Here is a 20,860-nt window from a genome sequence, read left to right on the forward strand (position 1 = left end):
TAACAATTAAAATGTGCCTACTTCTGGGAGGCTTGACAAGGAACTCGATAGAGAAAGAGAGGGATGTGATAGAGAAAGAGAGGGATGTGATAGAGAAAGAGAGGGATGTGAGAGAAAGAGACAGAGAATCAAAGAGTCAGAGAGAGAGGGGAAATCATATTTACCTGGGAAGGTGTGTGGGTTGGGTGACCCTCTTTTGAGGCACTTTGAACACAGAACATGAACATTGTAGTAGAGCCCGGGCCACTCCTGCAGAAGGACATTCAGCTCCTCAACCAGTGGTGTTATCGCTTGCCAAGCAGTCCAGATATTTGGCAGGGAGGCATGGCTGGCTATGGACAGTGTCTCGGACTGCAGTCTGCCCTGAGCCGGACGGTAGCTGACTACCACAGGCACTTTACCACGATAGGCAAATATCTGGTGCCGCCCATCTGATCTCTGAACCACATGGCTGTTAATCTGCACACTGTAGCGTGCAAACAGTCCAGGTGGGAAGAGAAAGGGGAAGCTGTATTCAATCTTCAGCTGCTCCACAGAGAAGAACGGACTAGCAGCCACTGAGCTTCCGTTCACCCAGGCCTCGGCATGGGGCTCCTCATTGCTGACATAGCTTGGGAACTTGTACCAGACGGTGGCCCCGTTCAAAGGCTTGCTGCGGGGCTTGTTGATGCAGTAGCAGACCCCCATCTTCTCCAGCAGCTCCATGATGAGGTGGAGGTCCTGCTGGGTTTGAATGAGAGGTCTCAGGAGCAGCCGGATGACGTTGGAAGGCAGGAGGCCGTGGCTGAGGAAGCCCTCCACATGGTGCTGTAGATGGGTAGCCCGGAGGTCCTCTTCCTTCTCCCCCTCCATAACCACACTGGCCCTCCTTTTGTCCCCCCTCTCCCCATCTGACAGTAGCCTCTCCAGCAGAGTGGACTCATCACTCTGGAAGAAGACATTGAGGATGGCGATGAAGCGTGGCAGGTTGTGGAAGACATACTCTTTTAGTGTCAGACTGTCCTCGAAATAGAGTAGCTTCCCGCTCTCGTGCAGGTAGGACAGGGCACTCTGCAGGCGGTCCTCTGTGAGTCCTGCCTGGAGGCCCAAGCGGGCCGAGTCCCACCACGAGAGCCACAGGTCCTGGGGCTTAAAGTGCAATTCCTCCAGCATCTGCCAGGACTTGGGCAGCACGCGGTGGAGGTTGGGGAAGATGTCCCTGTGGTCAGCCACTGACATGAGCTTCTCCCTCAGCCTCTGGATGTTCATCTGGCTCTCCGTGCAGCTGACACACAGGACAGGGGACAGGAGCTGCAGCCTGTGGTTCAGCATGTACTGCAGCTGGGCTTTCTTCCGCCTCAGGTTCTTGTCTGTGACGCCATAGAAGAGGATGTGAGGGCTGGAGGTGCGGATGTTGTAGCCCTGTTCCAGGGCCTGGTCCACCTGTTGGGCGAGGGTCCGCAGGCAATGGCTGTCCCACTTCTCCTGCAGGGCAATCTGTCTGTGAATATCCAGGCTCTTCTCCTCCACCTCCATGTCTCCGCACAGGTCTGTATGTGTGCCCACCATGCAGACCACAGCGTGGGGCACTTTGGCACTGAGGAGGTGGAGGAAGTACCCCACGTGGGCGTAAAAGCTCTTGGGTGAGTACGTTTTCAGATTCACAACAAGGATGTACAGAGCACCGGGTGAGAGAAAAAATGGTTTGACGAGGTCATAATTTGGCTTCCCTGACAGGTCATACACTAAAAATGTAAGACTGCGATCGGCGTCCGCTACCCAGTTAGTCACATCAATCCCTTTGTTCCCCTGTGCAGAGTTGGCATCCTGCTGCTCACTCACCACACTCTGTCTGAGCCGTGTTTTCCCAGCATTTTTCATTCCCATCAGGACCAGTTTTAATCTGGGCTTCACAGCGAGCTGGGAATGTGTGAGTTCCTTTTGATAGGCAGCGATGTAGGGGATTCCCTTCATACAGACCTCATAGGGAGGCTGGATGAGGGGGTTATCCTTCACCTTCCATATGTTTACCTTGGAGAGTTTTCCAAAGTTATCTGGAAGTATGGCTATTTGATTACCCTGTAAAACAAGCTCTTCCAATCTCTCTAGCTCCACAATGGAGTCAGGCAGATAAGTAATCTTATTATTGTCCAACCAGAGGTTTGCCAGCCTATGCAACTGGCCTATCTCTTCTGGGACAAAAGACAGTTGATTTCTGCTCAGGTAAAGCTCGTCTAGTCCTGTGATGTTCAGGATAACCTGGGGAAACTCCTCAAACTCATTAGATGAAAGATTGACCATTTTAAGTCTCTGAAGGTCGCCAAAGGAACGAGGCAGAGCCGAGAGGTTGTTACTGTCCAGCATCAGGCTCTCCAGGTTGTGCAGCTGACAGAAGGTGTCAGGTAATGAGGAGATGTGAATGCTGCTGAGCCACAGGATCTTGATGAACTGCAGCTTCATGATGTCCCCTGGTAGACACGCAAACGTATTCCCAGAGCAGTCGAGCTCCTCCAGGTCACCGAAGGCAAGAATCTCGGGGGGACACTGGTCCAGGTTGTTGTGGTCGGCATCCAGAGTACGGAGCCTCTTGAGCTGTGAGAAGGACCTGGGGAAATCACGTATGTCATTGAAGCTTATGTCCAGCTCCTCCAAGCACTGCAGTGCCCCAATCTGTGACGGCAGGTACTGGATCTTGTTGTGACTGATGCAGAGCTTTTTCAGCCCCTTCAGCAGGCCTATATCCTCAGAGAAGTGGCTCAAGCAGTTGTGGCTCATGTCCAGCTCCACAAGTTGACCTAGTTCAAACACCACAAAAGGAACTGTGACAAATTTGTTCCTGCGGAGGATAAGGATACGCAGGTTTGTGAGGGTAGCCCCCAATCCTTCTGGTAGCTCGTGCAGCGAGTTATTGCCCAGATTGAGCACCTCTATCTCGTTTATATTTTCAGGTAGAATTATCCTCTCCCTGTCTTTGGAGCAGATAGTGAGCTGACGCAGGTTACTTCGCAGCTTCCTAGAGCGGACAGCAGCATCTCTCCACAGCGTAGCCGTTTTGAGATTGTTCTCCTTGTCCTCCATGGCTTTGCAGACCGACCCCTCCTTGTTATCCTGGTCGCATGGTGGTCTAGGTGCTTGGTTCATCGTTTATTGTTCTTATCATCAACAATACAAACAACGGGGAAAACGACAGTAACTCCATTTCGAGTAGGAGCAAGAAACCATGCTTTTCAATCCTATCAAGACGATTGGACCTGGGCAGCAGCGCTTCACTCATCTTTTATCTACGGCCACGAACCACACAATGAAAAGGGAAACCTACCGCAATTTCATGTCTATTTTAAAACCCATGCGTTTCGGCTGGCCCCTCCAGCGCATTATCTGGTACCGTAGCATCCAATCGCGTCCCTTATTCAAACAAACAATGCATGAAATCAAACAACGGGAACGGTCACTCCTTATGTCTCGCTAGTTGCTAGTCTCTCTGTCCGTGTTCTCTCGTGAGCTGCAGTCCTTCCTGCTCAGGGACGTGTGGAAAGAACAACAACGCCTAGGACACACTGCGTCAGCCTTTGAGCACACCTTCTTGGTTAAGTTATTGATTCTATTGACCATGATGAGGGAAAGCTATTATTATTGCTAGCCAAGAAAAATAAAGGACTATGTATGTTTAATCCAGAGAAGGCAACTGTTTTCCATTTTATTTAGATGTATTTTCCCCACCAACTGATGAGTTGTAAAAGTTGAATTAATGATTCTATATTGAGCTCATTTTCCCCATATTCTGGTCGTAGATGGGATATAACATGCTTATAAGAAATACAGACCAAATTGTACCGAATTAAGTTTCTGGAATGTTATTTTGATCAAACACCATATTTAATGTCCCCTTTCCCAATGTATTTTTTAGTAGCAGACATTGAAACTTGCATGATGTAATGAGTTCAAGGCATCGTAAGGAATGGTTCGTATGCAAGTATTTCACTTTAAAGTCTACACCAGTTGTATTCGGCGCATGTTATATATAACATTTGATTTGATGTCTCATTGGGGGCAAATACAAAATACTGTACCACTTTCTCTTGGTATTCCTTGACGGGAAACTGCGTGTTCTTTGTACCGCGAGTTACATGTGATTTGTCTCCATCTAACGGAAATAATGTGAACGCACAGGATTTGGTCAAAACCATTACGTCACCATATCACATTGGATTATGTGTTGAAATTAGACATTTTTATTTTACCTTTATTTAACTCGGCAAGTCAGTTAAGAACACATTATTGCGCCTTAGACCGCTGCGCCACTCGGGACCCTAAAGTTGAAATTGGATTGGATTTGTACATAACATAAAAAGGGCATAATGCTTTTCTCGTGAACCCGTTACCATGAAGCACAGAAATGTTCGATGTTGTACCATTTGTAAATGATATTTTTTGAAAATGCGATGCTACTTTTCATTCTGAGTACATGAAGTTCAAACTGATTAAAAAACGCAGCACAAACAAAAACCGAGATAGACGATACATGTTAAGGACCAGTGGTGTAAAGTACTTAAGTGAAAATACTTTAAAGTACAGCATAAGTCGTTTTGGGGAGTATCTGTACTTTACTATTTATATTTTTGACTTCACTACATTCCTAAAGAAAATGATGCACTTTTTACTCAATACATTTTTCCCTGACACCCAAATGTACTCGTTACATTTTGAATGCTTGACAGGACAAGAAAATGGTCCAATTCACACACTTGTGAATGGTCATCCCTATTGCCTGATCTGGCGGACTCATTCAACACAAACGGTCGTTTTTAAAAGATGTCTGAGTGTCCTGCCTGGTCATTTCTCCACAACACAAATATTACATAGGGTTGGTATGCCCGACTATCCATAAATTAAAAAATGTATAGGTTCCATCTGGTTTGCTTAATATAAGACATTTGAAATGATTTATACTTTAACTACTTAAGTATATGTTAGCAATTACATCTACTTTTGATGCTTAAGTATATTTAAAGCGAAATACTTTCACTCAAGTAGTATTTTACTGGGTGACTGACTTGTCATTTTCTATTAAAAGGTATCTTTAGTTTTACTCAAGTATGACAATTGGGTATTTTTCCCACAAAAGCCATTTAAAATATACTGCCCCCCAGAAAATAAAGAAAGCAGGCTAAAACGAAGGAAATATTTATTAGTATTAAACTATAAATGGTTTAAGACAATAGCTCATACATTATAAGCCCACGAGTTTGTGCATTGCTTACACCAAACATATCCTCAATTTTCTTGGACCTGTTTTAGTGGACTCAAGTTCAATAAGTACACAGGCGTGCGCTGTAAAAAATAAAAACTGAAGCAAGGCCTCTAAAAGACACAGTTAAGTAAATTTGAGGGTCAGCAAGGTTGTTTTGTTTTCAGACAATATGAAAGACAAAAGCCCAGCGAAATAACAATTATTCTTTAAAGAAACTTGTAGCAAACCGTGTCTGAGTGCTAGTGTGGAAATCTACAGAACTTGTCAAAAGGCAGAAACAACATTTTTATTGTGGTAAGTGGCACTACTAATAAAATTAAAAAACTATCCACAGAGTCCCACAATTTGGGACAAAAAGTAGACTCAGATGGAGTGGGGGGAAAAAATGCAATGGGGCGGCAGCGTAGCCTAGTGGTTAGAGCATTGGACTAGTAACCGGTGGTTAGAGCGTTGGACTAGTAACCGGAAGGTTGCAAGTTCAAACCCCCGAACTGACAAGGTACAAATCTGTCGTTCTGCCCCTGAACAGGCAGTTAACCCACTGTTCCTAGGCAGTCATTGAAAATAAGAATTTGTTCTTAACTGACTTGCCTAGTTAAATAAAGGTAAAAATGAATTATTTTCAAGTCATGGGAGTAAAACAGACATTGGATGCCTGCTTGAAGGCCCCAATGTGGATGTCGAGGTGGAGGGCTAGACTCTGCTGCGAGGATTATGTGGGGGTGGGGCTCCTTCCACAGGGGCAGAGCTGGGCACAGTCCGCAGCTGTCCTTCATGCATGCGCTCGTTGATGCGCAGTTGGCAGCCATCCTGCAGCATGCGCAGCGCAATGCGAGCAATGTTGCGCGAGTCATCCAGGCCAGAGTGAGGGCGGCCCTCGTATTGAAGTCCCAGCTTCTCTAGCATGCTGCTCAGCTTGGTCTGGGTACGAGGGACCTATGAAAAAGAAAGTGATGATTCTAGTTCCATTGTTCTACCCAACAGATCGTGTCTAACATCTCTACATTTAGAGAGATATTTCTGATACTTTTATTATCACAACCTTATAGAAGTTTCCGTAGAATTTTTTTATGTTGATCCACTTCTTTGCAAACTGTGGATATCTGAGCCGACTTAAACGACACTGGGTGTTCATGAACTTGCTCATGTCCCAAGATCTGTGGAAATAACAAAAGCACATAGTTGTACTAATGAGAACATGTAATATCTTGCTAGTTATCATTAATACATAAAAGCAGTGTTCGTACCCTCTGACAACAAGTACGTACCCATCTGTAAGAATGGCATATTTGTATTTTGTGCCAAGCTCTTTCTCCTGAAGCCAAAGCACCACCCGCTTAAGAACGTCAGGGAACGTGTCTGCTTCATCCACCATTTTCTGGCCCAAAAAAAAAGCAGTTAGAAAACTCTTATATTAACAGTACAATGTGTGAAGTATTGTGGATCATAGTATTCTAGTCCTTCAAAATTGGTTTAGACAACAATCTGTCTGGTGTCTCACCTGTGTTATCCCTGTCAACTTTATGCAGAACTCTGACAGCTGTGTGTTGACTTCTGGCCTGACATATTCCTGAAAGCTGTCCTCCTACAATGAAATCAAGTGTCATGCATGATAACAAAACATGTGTATTATTTGCATCAACTACTAATGTGAACTCAAAAGGGCCATTCATCTGATAGTACACGCAAGCCTTACAATGCATTGATTCTAACAATGTACCCTCCTCACTTACAATGTCTAAAGTGTGGGTGTTGAACAGGACCATTGGAAACTCAATGATTTCATGCGTGAAGTCAAGGGGGTTGTCCTGTTCACACGTTGCCTCAAAGTCCACCACACAGATGAAGTCGTAGTAGGCATCAGTTGGTCCACCCTCTGTCACAGACTGCATCAAAGACAGCTTCTGCTTCTTGTAGTAGTTCTTCAACCGCTTCTTCATCACATCCTTCACACCTCTACACACAGTGAGAGAGAGAGACACACTTGGGATCATGTTCAGTGATACAGATCTTTTTCCAGTGACATGTCAAACAGCTCTGGGATTTCCTAACGTAGAAATCCTGATCTCCAATGGATTACGTTTGTAGCAATCTCCTGTTGAAACAAGTGTTCCTACATACCTTGTGTCAAGCTTACACTCTGCCAGTTTAGACCGAAGCTCATCCTTGTTCATGCGGTTGATATGTCCGTTTGCAAGAGCAATCTCCTTGTAAACAGGATCACTGAACTCGCCACGAGTAGAAGATGCTTGAGGGACAGGTTCGCTAATGTTGCTACACACCTTGCTGCGAGACTTGAAATTGAGAAAGGAATATAACGTTAGTCTCACAAGTAGGTAACTCGTTTAAAACATCACCTGGCTGCTATTCCTACTGTAGCAGAGGTAACGTTAGCTCTACAGTAAATTACTCACCTTGTCATCTTCCTCGGGTTCAGAAGACAATTTCACATTGTCACCCTTGTCTTGAATATTCTCCTTGTATTCCTCCATTATTGAGGGATAGGATTGTCTCAACCAACTAATCCAAGTATGTTGACTGGAAATAAAATGTTTTCGTGCTACTTGCTAGCTAACTGGTCTCTTGTAGCAAACAATCCTCCTGTCATGTCCTCTGTTTCCGCGCGTTCTTCCCGCGTGTCCGTGGTCAGCGATTTAAAAAAATATTTATCCGACGTTTGTCGCGGAACAAGGTTAACGTTACACGATATTAGACACTTCCCTTTATTCATATCTTTCCAACCTTATTCAGACAATACACATTTTACATAATACATATAAAATTGTGGGAAAATATAAACAATCAAACGTAATCTCCGGTTGCAGTTCCGGTTAAACTTGTAGCCTAAAATACATTAGCGACACCTAATGACAGGGAAGACCATTACATCAGTAAATCGACTACCAGGCTCCTCTTTTTAGTTGAATCTAAACAAGGAGGCACTAGAAAGTAACAATCAATCAATCTAATTTATGAAACAAAAATATAAACGCAAAATATAAAGTGTTGGTCCCATGTTTAATGAGCTGAAATAAAATATCCTAGACATTTTCCACAAGCACAAAAAGCTTATTTCTCTCAAATGTTGTAAACAAATTTGTTTACATCTCTTTGCCAAGATAATCCATCCACCTGACAGGTGTGGGATATCAAGAAGCTGACAGGATGATCGTTACACAGGTGCAGCTCTAAAATGTGCTGTTTTGTCACACAACACAGAGCTGTTACCAGAAAATTTCATGTTAATTTCTCTACCATACCATACCCAACATCATTTTAGAGAATTTGGCAGTACGTCCAACCGGCCTCACAACCGTAGACCACATGTATGGCATTGTGTGAGCCAGAGATTTTCTTTTGTCAACGTTGTGAACAAAGTGTCCCATGGTGGTTGTGGGATTATGCTATGGACAGGCATAAACTAGACAATGAACATAATTACATTTTACCGGTGACCATTTGAATGCACTGAGATACCGTGACAAGATCCTGAGACCCATTGTCGTGTCATTCATCTGCTGTCATCAACTCATGTTTCAGCATGATAATGCACAGCCCTGTCAGAAGGTTCTGTACACATTTTCTGGAAGCTGAAAATACCAGAGTTCTTCAATGGCCTGCATACTCACCAGACATGTCATCTATTGAGCATGTATGGGATGCTCTGGGTCAATGTGTACGACAGCATATTCCAGTTCCTGCCAATATCCAGTCATTTCGCACAGCAATTGAAGAGGAGTGGGACAACATTCCACAGGCCACAATCAACAGCCTGATCAACTCCAGGCGATGGAAATGTGTCGCAATGCATGAGGCAAATGGTGGTCACACCAGATATTGACTGGTTTTCTGATCCACACTCCTACCTCTTTTTTTGTTGGTATCTGTGACCAACAAATGCATATCTGTATTCCCAGTCATGTGAAATCCATAGATTAGGGTTTAATGAGTTTACTTCAATTGACTGATTTCCTTAAATTAACTGGAACTCAGTAAAATCTTTGAAATTGTTGTATGTTAAGTTGATATTGTCCTTCAGTATACAATAATGGTGAAGCTACAGTACATTAGTGGTCACAGCACAACTCATGCAGAAATACTGGTGCTTACACTGTGCATGGAAAGTTGATTTAACAGTGGGATGTGAATTATTCTCAAATTAAATGAATGACTAAACATAATTGTAAGGCTTTGTTCCACATACAGTACTAGTCAAAGGTTTGGACACAACTACTAATTCTTGTCATAATATGGACTTTTTTATATTTTACCATATAGGGCTATCTTCTGTATTCCACCCCAACCTTGTCACAACACAACTGATTGGCTCAAACACATTAAAAATGAACTTTTAACAAGGAACACCTGTTAATTGAAATGCATTCCAAGTGACTACCTCATGAAGAATCTCAAATATAAAATATATTTTGATTGTTTAACACTTTTTTGGTTACTACATGATTCCACGTGTTATTTCATAGTTTTGATGTCTTCACTATTATTCTACAATGTAGAAAACAGTAAAAAATATAAAAAATAACCCTTGAATGAGTAGGTGTGTCCAAACATTTGACTGGTACTGTACATAGTGTATTCGGAAAGTATTCAGACCCCTTGACCTTTTCCCACATTTTGTTACATTACAGCCTTATTCTAAAATTAATGAAATAGTTTTTTTCCTCCTCAATGTACACACAAAACACCCCATAATGACGAAGCAAAAACAGTTTTTTTAATGTTTGCAAATGTATACAAAATTAAAAACGGAAATATCACATTTACATACACTACCGTTCATATGTTTGGGGTCACTTAGAAATGTCCTTGTTTTTGAAAGAAAAGCAAATTGACGATATCGTGCAAAACTGTGTACGAGATCTGTGTACTACTCCCTTCACAGAACAACGTAAACTGGCGCTAACCAGAATAGAAAGAGGAGTGGGAGGCCCCAGTGCACAACTGAGCAATAGGACAAGTACACTAGAGTGTCTAGTTTGAGAAACAGACACCTCACAAGTCCTCACTGGCAGCTTCATTAAATAGTACCTGCAAAACACCAGTCTCAACATCAACAGTGAAGAAGCGACTCCGGGATGCAGTTGAGGACTTACGATAGTCGAGGCATCTGTTTCTCAAACTAGACACACTAATGTACTTGTCCTCTTGCTCAGTTGTGCACCAGGGACTCCCACTCCTCTTTCTATTCTGGTTAGGGCCAGTTTGCGCTGTTCTGTGAAGGGAGTAGTACACAGATCTCATACACAGCCTTAATTTCTCAGAACATGAATAGACTGACGAGTTTCAGAAGAAAGGTCCTTGTTTCTGGCCATTTTGAGCCTGTAATCAAACCCAGAAATGCTGATGCTCCAGATACTCAACTAGTCTAAAGGACCATTTTATTGCTTCTTGAATCAGGACAGTTTTCAGCTGTGCTAACATAATTGCAAAAGGGTTTTCTAATGATCAATTAGCCTTTCAAAATGCTCAACTTGGATTAGTTAACACAACGTGCCATTGGAACACAGGAGTGATGGTTGCTGATAATGGGCATCTGTACACCTACGTAGACATTCCATTAAAAATCAGCCAATCCCAGCTACAATAGAAATGTACAACATTAACAATATCTTCACTATTTCTGATCAATTTGATGCTATTTTAATGGACAAAAAAAAGCTTTTCTTACAAAAACAAGGACATTTCTAAGTGACCCCAAACTTTTTAACGATAGTGTAAGTATTCAGAACCTTTATCCAGTACTTTGTTTAAGCACCTTTGATTACAGCCTTTGTGGTATGATGCTATAAGCATGGCACACCTGTACTTGGGGAGTTTCTCCCATTCTTCTCTGCAGATCCTCTCAAGCTCCGTCAGTTTGGATGGGGAGCGTAGCTGCACAGCTATTTTCAGGTCTCTCCAGACATGTTCGTTCGGGTTCAAGTTTTAGAGAAATATAATCATTGAATATTGTAAGAGCCTTCATTGTCTGCTTATATGCCTCCTTTATCTATCCTACGGTTCTGACTTGGTGTACAGGGAGAACACTAACAATGGCCAATGTTCTGAATTTTGTCACTGTACATTTCAAGAGTGGTGGACAACTAGTTATGGCTACCTCCAACCTAGCTCGCTCATTGAGGTCTTAAAATTACGTATTTGCCTCTTTTCCGCTTGTCGTCCCCTTATGCCATAGTTTGTACATCTCAATTGTCAGTAGAAAACACATTTGTTTATGCAAGTCAGCCATGATTATTTTTGAAAGGCAGTAAATGAGGCTGAATGAACTGTTTTGCTTCCACACAAGGCTCCGCTGATTGCCAGGTGTGGCAGTGGTAAGGTGTTGGGACTGATGTTGGTACTCCGCAGTTGGGAAAGCTTTATGTAGGCCCTAACAGTTTGTGGGCACCGTTTTCAGTGGTAGATAAAGTACCCAATTGTCATACTTGAGTAAAAGTTGATACCTTAATAGAAAGTTACAAGTAGGTCACCCAGCAAAATACTACTTGAGTAAAAGTCTAAAAGTATTTGATTTTAAATATACTTAAGTATCAAAAGTAAATGTAATTGCTAAAATATACTTAAGTATCAAAAGTAGAAGGTAAATAAATAATTTCAAATTCCTTATATTTTCTGTTTGCCCCAAGATTTACATGCTAAAATTGTCAACTCTTATAAGACCCTTTATAAAAGACAGCAAATTGTTCTTAGTGACCAAGAAAGATTTCTTACCCCTCACTCAGTTCATTTTTGTTTTTAGTGTGTTTGATATTGTAGTGAACTCTACAGTAAACAGTCTTATCTGTTAATGCATGGCTTGGTGAATGGTGTCTAAGGGTCTTGCTGAATATAGTTCAGCCGGCAGACCTTTGTACAGGTTGCTATGCGTTGAACAGGCTTCATCAGTCACTTCTATAGACATCTGTTTGAGTATCATAGTTCATAGTGACGAGGTCATGGGATTGATAAGTCAAACAAACCTTTGGTTAGCTCTCCTATCATTTCACTGAATTGCCATCAAAATGTTTGTTTCATATCACCCACAGTAGTAATACCACCTCTGTGCTGGAGGTTTCAACGAGGAGTTTAAATAAACAAAACACGTAATATTCTTGCAAAACATATTTAATTCTGACATACAAAAATCCATCCTTCCTTCATACTTGTTCCTTTAAAAACATATCCAATGACTCATATTTACATAGAGCAGCATAGTGAACACGGTAAAATATTTTAAATCATCAACAGGAGCAGACAGAAATGTGTATTTCTAAGGTTCCAGTCCCAAGTAAATTCCTGCCATTCCCACCCCTTTAAAATCGAAGGATTTGAACTCAATACACCCACATACCAGAATGAGCTCAGTACAAACATGGTGCAAATCCTGAAGGGACTTAAAAATACCGGTCTATTCTGAAGTCATATCACTTAACATAAATCAACTTAAAGAACTCAGTACAAGAGATGTGATGTGAAAGTACAGACATTTTGATTCCAAATCTATTTGTTAAAAAATCATTGAAAGTTTCATCGTAAACATTGCTCTTCCAATTATTTCGACCTGCATCACACATAACAGTGTACATCGTTTTACCAGTTAGTGTAATGGCTTATCCCAACACATACAGTGGGGTCCAGAATGACTAGATCCCTTGACAAAGAGGGGCAAAATACACTGTATAAAATAAATACTGAGCTATATTGCATGAAATGTATATATTTTACACTAATACAATTGCTCAGAGAGAGATATATATATATATAATACTTGTTAAACAATCTCAAAAAGATAAGGGACAAAATGATTGGATCCTCTGCTTTCAATAGTCCAGCATCCCTGTGTTTGTCCATCCCCTTTAAGGATAACGACACAATTCAGAGTAGGGCTGAGGTATTTTCTGCATGCGCATTGTTCTTTCGAAGGTTAAACCCACCATTGGTGTGCGGGCCAAAGACTACTATTTTCATGTCTTCTGACAATAGCACTGGTTCCTATCCAAGTGCCATTGCCGTTTAGCAAACTTCAGGCGGTGCTATGGTCATACGACATGAAAATAGAGCTCTTTGACCACGCACACCAATGGTGTGTTTAGCCTTCAAAAGAACAACGCATATGCAGAAAATACCTAAACCCTACTGTAAAATATAGTGGTGCATCTTTGATGTTATGGGGCTAAAACATTTTGAAAAAGGCTCAATTGTCATTATCCTCGCAAAGGAAGGGTGATGGCATATTGGAAACATGGGATCCCTAAATTTTGACCTCATCTTTGAGATTTTTTTTTATTACTTGTTAAACAAAATCTTTGTCTGAGCAATTGTATTAGTACAAAATATAATTTATACATTTTTTGAGCATAGAATAGAGACCAGTTTGAATTTTTTGTTTTTTTACTAATCTTTATCAAGGGATCCAATAATTCCAGAACCCACTGTAGATCAAGTACAAAAGCTAGATATTAATTATGTTCTTCTCTTGGTTCAGTCAACATCTACATTGAGATATTCCTGTTAATTAAACCTGCTATGCAATCAGTAAATGTCACATCTGAATATTCTAGTTCTGATAATCCACAGAGTATACAACCCCCATCCCAAAACGTATTTCCTTTTCTTATTGCTTTTGTTCCCCCGAGCATGGCGAGACTGGCCTGGCCTGGGAAAAAAAAGAAAAAAAAAGAAAATCACTCATTTTCGGGAACATCCCTTTCTCTGAACAAAAAACACTTTACTCTAAGGATGACGGCTTTTCAGTAGTACGGTCTAATATCCTCATATCCTGCATAACTTGGCCACTCTGGGAACATCCCATGGGAGCATCTAGGACTTCCATAGAAGTCGAATTGAATTCCAAGATCAAACGAGTGTCTCTGCTGGTTATTGCTGAAGCTGCAATGGCCGTCCATCTTCAGAGCAGACCAGATGATCCTGTAGTTTCGGCCCTGGTTACCGTCCCAGTATGTCTGGCCATTGACTTTGTAGCAGATGGCAAACTCTATGTGCTTGTGTGGCCTCAGCTCAGCTGGAAGGGAAACCACAAAGGCGAAGGTGTCATAGTTCGAGCCTGTGTAGGTGTCCTTCAAGTACTGGCACTCAAAGTCTGTGTAGCTTTTCCAAGTGTCAAAGGTTACACGCACCTTGACAGACTTCTCAAAGGACAGGTTTTTGACTTTCACGGTTCCAGACAGTGCCTTCTCATTCAGCATGCAGTGCTCTAGGCAGACAAGCTCAGTCTCCAGACGCTGACGGAACAGCAGGTAATCAGAGGAGGGCTGGGTGAAGCCCATTATCAGTTTGTCCTCCTCATTTGGTAACTTGAGTGAAGAGCTGAACAGCTCTGTGATGTTGAGTGGGATGTTAATAGTGTCAAAATGAGAAAAGAACCTCACCTTGGTGAGGGCCAGGCCCTTGTGGTCGGCGAAGGACACTCGCCTTTTAGGCTTTCCATTCTTCTCATGAAGCAAATCTGGTTCAGTCTGCATAGGAGGGGCAGAGGGTTTGAACCGCATGCAGGGCTTCAGACAGGGTCGTAGTGGTTGTAGTGATTTCGGGGACCTCGTGTAGCAGAAGTCATCGTTTGACAGGTAGAGCGGCATGGCCAATTCAATCGGCATGGTGGACTTGTGAGGAAAGAGGCTGAATAGACTGAGGGGAAAAAAACAAAGATACCAGAACATTGTCATTCGTCCAGTTGCTTCAAACAATGTTTGACAGAATACACATTCTCTTGTGAAATGGATACAGTATCTTTATTGCTGAATTTGCATGTGAAACATTAAGCAACCGTAGGCTAAGTGCATGGCCAGAGCAAACATTGCATAAATTTCATCAGCTGATAGATCAACACCCAAGTTACTCATGTTCAGCCAACCATCACATGCATTTGATTGTCTGCCATATAATATCACGGTTTCAGTTGTCAAAAGGTCTTCTCTAACCTACTTGCCCAATGTGTATAATCATGGGTATGCCTCAGCATTTGTACAATCCCATCATGTAATCATTTGGAAAAGGGAAGGTGATCATGTATAGCCTTTTCCTGAAATGCTGTGGGGTGGGGTGGGGGTTCTTCTGAAATGCTAAATGAGTTTGAGGTCTCCATAATATCCACATTTCTTGTACTTGACCAATTTTATTGGATAGCCTTGAGGTGAGGCATAGGCACGCAACTGATATGACAGAAAGAGTTAAGGAAGTATGCTATTATCCACAAGTTCATCTGACTCTTGGGAAGTAGATAAAGGGCCTCATTGCCAAAATCCCAAAGTATCACTTTAAAGCCCATTCTTACAGCACTAAACGTGTCTCACTTTACTAACATGAACTTCAGAACTGAAACGCTACAGATCATTACTTACTCAGTGTTACACACATGCTGTCCTTTAATTTCTAATATGCCAAACAAGGGCAATTTTGCAGACAATTTTATCCAGTGCAACTTACAGTTGTGATTCCCTACATTTGCATACTGGACCCTCGTGGGATTCGAACACACAACCCTGGTGTTGCAACTGAGCAACACAGGACCCGTAATTGTCTCGCTTTCTGGTTTCAGTTTTTCTGACAGTTCATTGTGAAACAAAAAACACGGTACACTAACTAGCCAATAAACTATACCCAACATTACATGTTAAAGCTTGCGAATAGCCATTGATATGATGGTGCTGCTTAAGGATTTGCCTAATCAGCAAATGTTTTGCCATTCATTCACACTACTTAACGATACTTGATTAAATCTCGATTCAGAAGCCCGCATTGTCTTGTTCTAGTTGCAAGTAGAACCCCAATAATGAGGTAATATTCATCAGAAAGATATTAAAATCACTTTTTGCAGAGAGTGAGGAGACATTTTAGCTAGCAGACATTTCACGTTTCCAAATTCTTTCCATAAACTATCCAGTTTTTTTAAGTGACAATGCCGCGGCCACGCAACCCAAACAAAGATCTACACACATGCAAGACGCATCTCACTTAATACAAAAAGTGGATTTAAGATTTTCCTGGATATTTTCTTTTTTTGGCGTTCCACCTGCAACTGGAAACAGATGTTTATAATACACCGCAGCTTTCTGAATCAAGAACGAAGAAAGTACGGGCAAGTAAAGGTTAGTTGAATGTTGCATGACTGCATTGTCTATGGGCCATATTCAGAGACTATGTATTCTCGACCTCAGAGGCTGAGGTTTGAGTTCCTTGGCTATGAACTAACTCAATGTTATAGACTACCACTGCGAATTGGATTACAATCCTGCAAAAGTGATAATTGTATTTATCTAAGTGATAATTTTATTTATCTAACGTTAGTCATGAAACAAGCTTACCTTGTGCAAGTGGTTTGTAACATTTGCAATGAATTCGGGAAGGGTTGACATGATAGGCTACGTCTACTAGTCAGAAATCACCATCTCAGCGGTGAAAGCTCCTCTTCCTTGCCGTTTACATGTAGGCTATATTCAATTTTGCTGCAATGCTACTCTTCTATTGCTACAAATCAAAAGTAAATAGCAACTTCAAACTGTATCCAGATTCGGTCATTCCACCGTTTCAAACACCAGACTGGGTTCAAGTGAACATGTAGGCCTACCTGTAGCCAATCACAAGTGGGCGGTGGAGGAGCGCTCGGTGAATCGTCAACTTGGTGAAAGAATATCGAATGACCGCTCTAACGATGGAAATACATGTCCTCAAAGATAGAAGAAAGGCAAGATCAGGCGGGACCATTCTAGCAAATGAGAGGGCAGTTTTGCTCGTCAACAACTGGCACAACACCAATATAGTATATTTTTGTTGTAAATTGCCGGAATGCCACGTGCGTCTTATTAACAACCAAACCATTTGTATTTAATATGGATCCCCGGCAGCAGGTACTCTTCCTGGGGTCTAGCAAAATTAAGGCAGTTTATACAATTTAAAAAACATTACAATACATTCACATATTTCACAACACACTGTGTGCCCTCAGGCCCCTACTCCACCAAATACCACATTTATACAGTACTAAATCCATGTGTATGTGTAGTGCGTATGTTATCGTGTGTGTATGCATGTGTCTGTGCCAATGTTTGTGTTGCTTCGCAGTCCCCGCTGTCCCATATGGTGTTTTTGTAATCTAATTTTAATGCTGTCATGATTTACTTGATGTGGAATAGAGTTCTATGTAGTCACTCTTGTGGCATGTCTTGTGAGGTATGCACAGAACTTCTATTCGATCAAATAAGCCTCACGTAGCAAATTAGGAATTACATTTTTTGTTGACTAAATTCGACACTCATTGACTATCATAAATAATAATAATTTTAAACTGAGCAAACCCTCTCGCTTCTCATCTTACTTTCTGTCTAGGTCCTAAAGCTAAATCAAAGCTGGTGGATCAATGAAGATGTCCCACTCAGGCCGTTTACCATTACTTTTTTGTTGTCACAGTTCCATACTGCTTAAGCATTTTAAGGCAAGGATGCCCAATATTGGACTAAAGTAGCCTAACGTTACTCATCTTAGTCCAAGGATCTTACATGTTCTGTTTAAAGGATGAATTGGCTCTGGAAGCCAAAACAGACAAATTCACCATCTAAAGGTTTATCGATGTTCAATTGCGGAATGGTACTAGCAACATAAATCCCTCTACTTTCATATCACATCAATCATTTCACAAATGCAAAATACACATTTACTGTACTGTATACAGTTGCAGCCTACAGTATTTTTCAGGGACAACGGGTTTGTGGCGTCGGTCTTCCGTTTACACACAGGTGTTCGGTGACAAAGATGGCTACCTAGTACAGGTAGTCCATGGTCTTCTGTCTGTTTTCCGTAAACAAGCGCTGTAACATGGAAATATGGCCTTGTGAGAACCCTAGCCCTTTTAAAAGGTGTGTATCAACAACCTTCTGTTTTTTGAAAAGTATTTCTCTCTGATATTAAAGATACGGTCCTGGTGTTTCCAAAACCATACAACAAGCACTGCGTGTTAATATTCAGACCATGCATCACGGCTCTTAACAAATCTCATCCCCTACAGAAGACAATTTTATTTAATGATTTATGTGTAGTGTAATGGGATTAAGTGCTAGGGCAGAGATATCTGGATATACAGTGCATTCGGAAAGTATTCAGACCACTTGTCTTTTTCCACATTTTGTTACATTACAGCCATATTCTAAAATTTATTAAATTAATGTTTTCCCTCACCAATCTACACACAATACCCCCAAATGACAAAGCAAAAACAGGTTCTTAAACATTTTTGCAAATGTGTTTCAAATAATAAACAGAAATACCTTATTTACATAAGTATTCAGATCCTTTGTTATGACACTGGTAAATATAGCTCAGGTGCATCCCGTTTCCATTGATCATCTTTGAGATGTTTTCCAACTTGCTTGGAGTCCACCTGTGTTAAATTCAATTGATTGGACATGATTTGGACAGGCACAAATATAAGGTCCCACAGTTGACAGTGCATGTCAGAGCAGAAATCAAGCCATGAGGTCTAAGGAATTGTTGCAGCCTTGAAGGTCCCCAAGAACACAGTGGCCTCCATCATTCTTAAAAGGAAGAGGTTTGGAACCACCAAGAGTTCCCTAGAGCAAACTGGGCAATCAGGGGAGAAGAGCTTTGGACAGGGAGGTGACCAAGAACCCGATGGCCACTCTGACAGAGCTCCAGAGTTCCCCTGTAGAGATGGGAGAACCTTCCAGAAACACGACCATCTCTCCAGCACTCCACCAATCAGGCCTTTATGGCACTCCTCAGTAAAAGGCACATTACAGCCAACTTGGAGTTTTTCAATAGGCACCTAAAGGACTCTCAGTCAATGGGAAACAATATTCTCTGGTCTGATTAAACCAGGATTGAACTCTTGAGCCTGAATGCCAACCGTCATGTCTGGAGGAAACCTGGCACCGTCCCTACGGTGAAGCATGGTAGTAGCAGCATCCTGCTGTGGGGATCTTGTTCAGCGGCAGGGACTGGAAGACTAGTCAGGATTGAGGGGAAGATGAACGTAGCAAAGTACAGAGTGGTGAAAACCTGCTCCAGATCACTCAGGACCTCAGACTGGGGCAACGGTTCACCTTCCAACCGGACAACGACCCCAAGCACACAGCCAAGACAACACAGGAGTGGCTTCGGGACAAGTCTCTGAATGTCCTTGAGTGGCCCAGCCAGAGCCCGGACTTGAACCCGATCGAACATCTCTGGAGAGACCTGAAAATAGCTGTGCAGTGATGCTCCCCATCCAACTTGACAGAGCTTGAGAAGATCTGCAGAGCAGAATGGGAGAAACTCCCCGAATTCAGGTGTGCCAAGCTTATAGTGTCATACCCAAGAAAACTCAAGGCTGTAATCGCTGCCAAAGGTGCTTCAACAAGGTACTGAGTAAAGGGTCTGAATACTTATGTCAACATAGTATTTCATTTTTTATATACATTTGCAAAAATGTCTAAAAACCTGTTTTTGCTTTGTTATTATGGGATAATGTGTGTAGATTGATGTGGAAAAAGTGATTTAATCAATTTTAGAATAAGACAATAACGTAACAAAATGTGGAAAAATTCAAAGGATCTGAATACTTTTCAAATGCACTATATATACAGTGCCTTGCGAAAGTATTCGGCCCCCTTGAACTTTGTGACCTTTTGCCACATTTCAGGCTTCAAACATAAAGATATAAAACTGTATTTTTTTGTGAAGAATCAACAACAAGTGGGACACAATCATGAAGTGGAACGACATTTATTGGATATTTCAAACTTTTTTAACAAATCAAAAACTGAAAAATTGGGTGTGCAAAATTATTCAGCCCCCTTATTAAATTAATACTTTGTAGCGCCACCTTTTGCTGCGATTACAGCTGTAAGTCGCTTGGGGTATGTCTCTATCAGTTTTGCACATCGAGAGACTGACATTTTTTCCCATTCCTCCTTGCAAAACAGCTCGAGCTCAGTGAGGTTGGATGGAGAGCATTTGTGAACAGCAGTTTTCAGTTCTTTCCACAGATTCTCGATTGGATTCAGGTCTGGACTTTGACTTGGCCATTCTAACACCTGGATATGTTTATTTTTGAACCATTCCATTGTAAATTTTGCTTTATGTTTTGGATCATTGTCTTGTTGGAAGACAAATCTCCGTCCCAGTCTCAGGTCTTTTGCAGACTCCATCAGGTTTTCTTCCAGAATGGTCCTGTATTTGGCTCCATCCATCTTCCCATCAATTTTAACCATTGTCCCTGCTGAAGAAAAGCAGGCCCAAACCATGATGCTGCCACCACCATGTTTGACAGTGGGGATGGTGTGTTCAGGGTGATGAGCTGTGTTGCTTTTACGCCAAACATAACGTTTTGCATTGTTGCCAAAAAGATCCATTTTGGTTTCATCTGACCAGAGCACCTTCTTCCACATGTTTGGTGTGTCTCCCAGGTGGCTTGGGGCAAACTTTAAACAACACTTTTTATGGATATCTTTAAGAAATGGCTTTCTTCTTGCCACTCTTCCATAAAGGCCAGATTTGTGCAATATACAACTGAGTGTTGTCCTATGGACAGAGTCTCCCACCTCAGCTGTAGATCTCTGCAGTTCATCCAGAGTGATCATGGGCCTCTTGGCTGCATCTCTGATCAGTCTTCTCCTTGTATGA

At 41.9% G+C, this 20,860-nt stretch overlaps 3 protein-coding genes across 5 annotated transcripts in view; all 3 read right to left on the reverse strand.

Annotated features, from left to right (window-relative positions):
* Positions 1-4,631, reverse strand: part of LOC124048744 (malignant fibrous histiocytoma-amplified sequence 1 homolog) — a 30,586-nt gene extending 25,955 nt beyond the window's left edge. The window contains exon 1 of the mRNA XM_046369793.1: positions 165-4,631. Coding sequence (XP_046225749.1) covers positions 165-3,120 — 2,956 coding nt within the window. The 5' untranslated portion in view covers positions 3,121-4,631. The remainder of the gene's footprint in view (positions 1-164) is intronic.
* A 516-nt stretch (positions 4,632-5,147) lies between these two features.
* LOC124048745 (3'-5' exoribonuclease 1-like) lies at positions 5,148-8,050 on the reverse strand. The gene is made up of 7 exons (XM_046369794.1): positions 7,645-8,050; positions 7,352-7,524; positions 6,964-7,186; positions 6,732-6,815; positions 6,499-6,608; positions 6,273-6,387; positions 5,148-6,166 (listed from the first exon to the last, which is right to left on the reverse strand). The coding sequence occupies exons 1-7, from the start codon at positions 7,720-7,722 to the stop codon at positions 5,924-5,926; spliced, it is 1,026 nt and encodes a 341-aa protein (XP_046225750.1). The 5' UTR covers positions 7,723-8,050; the 3' UTR covers positions 5,148-5,923.
* Positions 8,051-12,336: 4,286 nt separating this feature from the next.
* LOC124048746 (protein phosphatase 1 regulatory subunit 3B-like) lies at positions 12,337-17,046 on the reverse strand. 3 transcript variants are annotated; one of them, XM_046369796.1, is made up of 3 exons: positions 16,812-17,046; positions 14,617-14,872; positions 12,337-14,469 (listed from the first exon to the last, which is right to left on the reverse strand). In XM_046369796.1, exons 1-3 carry the CDS (start codon positions 16,946-16,948, stop codon positions 13,978-13,980), a joined length of 885 nt encoding a protein of 294 aa, XP_046225752.1. In that variant the 5' UTR covers positions 16,949-17,046; the 3' UTR covers positions 12,337-13,977. The 3 variants fall into 3 exon arrangements, with proteins under 3 accessions (XP_046225752.1, XP_046225751.1, XP_046225753.1); XM_046369795.1 differs by having other exon boundaries at positions 12,337-14,872; positions 16,812-17,038; XM_046369797.1 differs by lacking the exon at positions 16,812-17,046 and adding an exon at positions 16,549-16,804 and having other exon boundaries at positions 12,337-14,872.
* Positions 17,047-20,860: the final 3,814 nt, after the last annotated feature.

Source organism: Oncorhynchus gorbuscha, linkage group LG11, assembly GCF_021184085.1.
Source record: "Oncorhynchus gorbuscha isolate QuinsamMale2020 ecotype Even-year linkage group LG11, OgorEven_v1.0, whole genome shotgun sequence".
Lineage (NCBI taxonomy): Eukaryota > Metazoa > Chordata > Actinopteri > Salmoniformes > Salmonidae > Oncorhynchus > Oncorhynchus gorbuscha.

Coding starts and splice junctions, on each gene's coding strand:
- LOC124048746 (XM_046369795.1), bottom strand. CDS start 16,948: ATGGTCCCGCCTGATCTTGCCTTTCTTCTATCTTTGAGGACATGTATT. Junction 14,873..16,811: donor CCACTTGTGATTGGCTACAG/GTAGGCCTACAT, acceptor TTTTCCCCTCAG/TCTATTCAGCCTCTTTCCTC.
- LOC124048745 (XM_046369794.1), bottom strand. CDS start 7,722: ATGGAGGAATACAAGGAGAATATTCAAGACAAGGGTGACAATGTGAAA. Junction 6,816..6,963: donor ACACCCACACTTTAGACATT/GTAAGTGAGGAG, acceptor ATTTCATTGTAG/GAGGACAGCTTTCAGGAATA. Junction 6,167..6,272: donor TCTACGGAAACTTCTATAAG/GTTGTGATAATA, acceptor TCTTTTTCATAG/GTCCCTCGTACCCAGACCAA.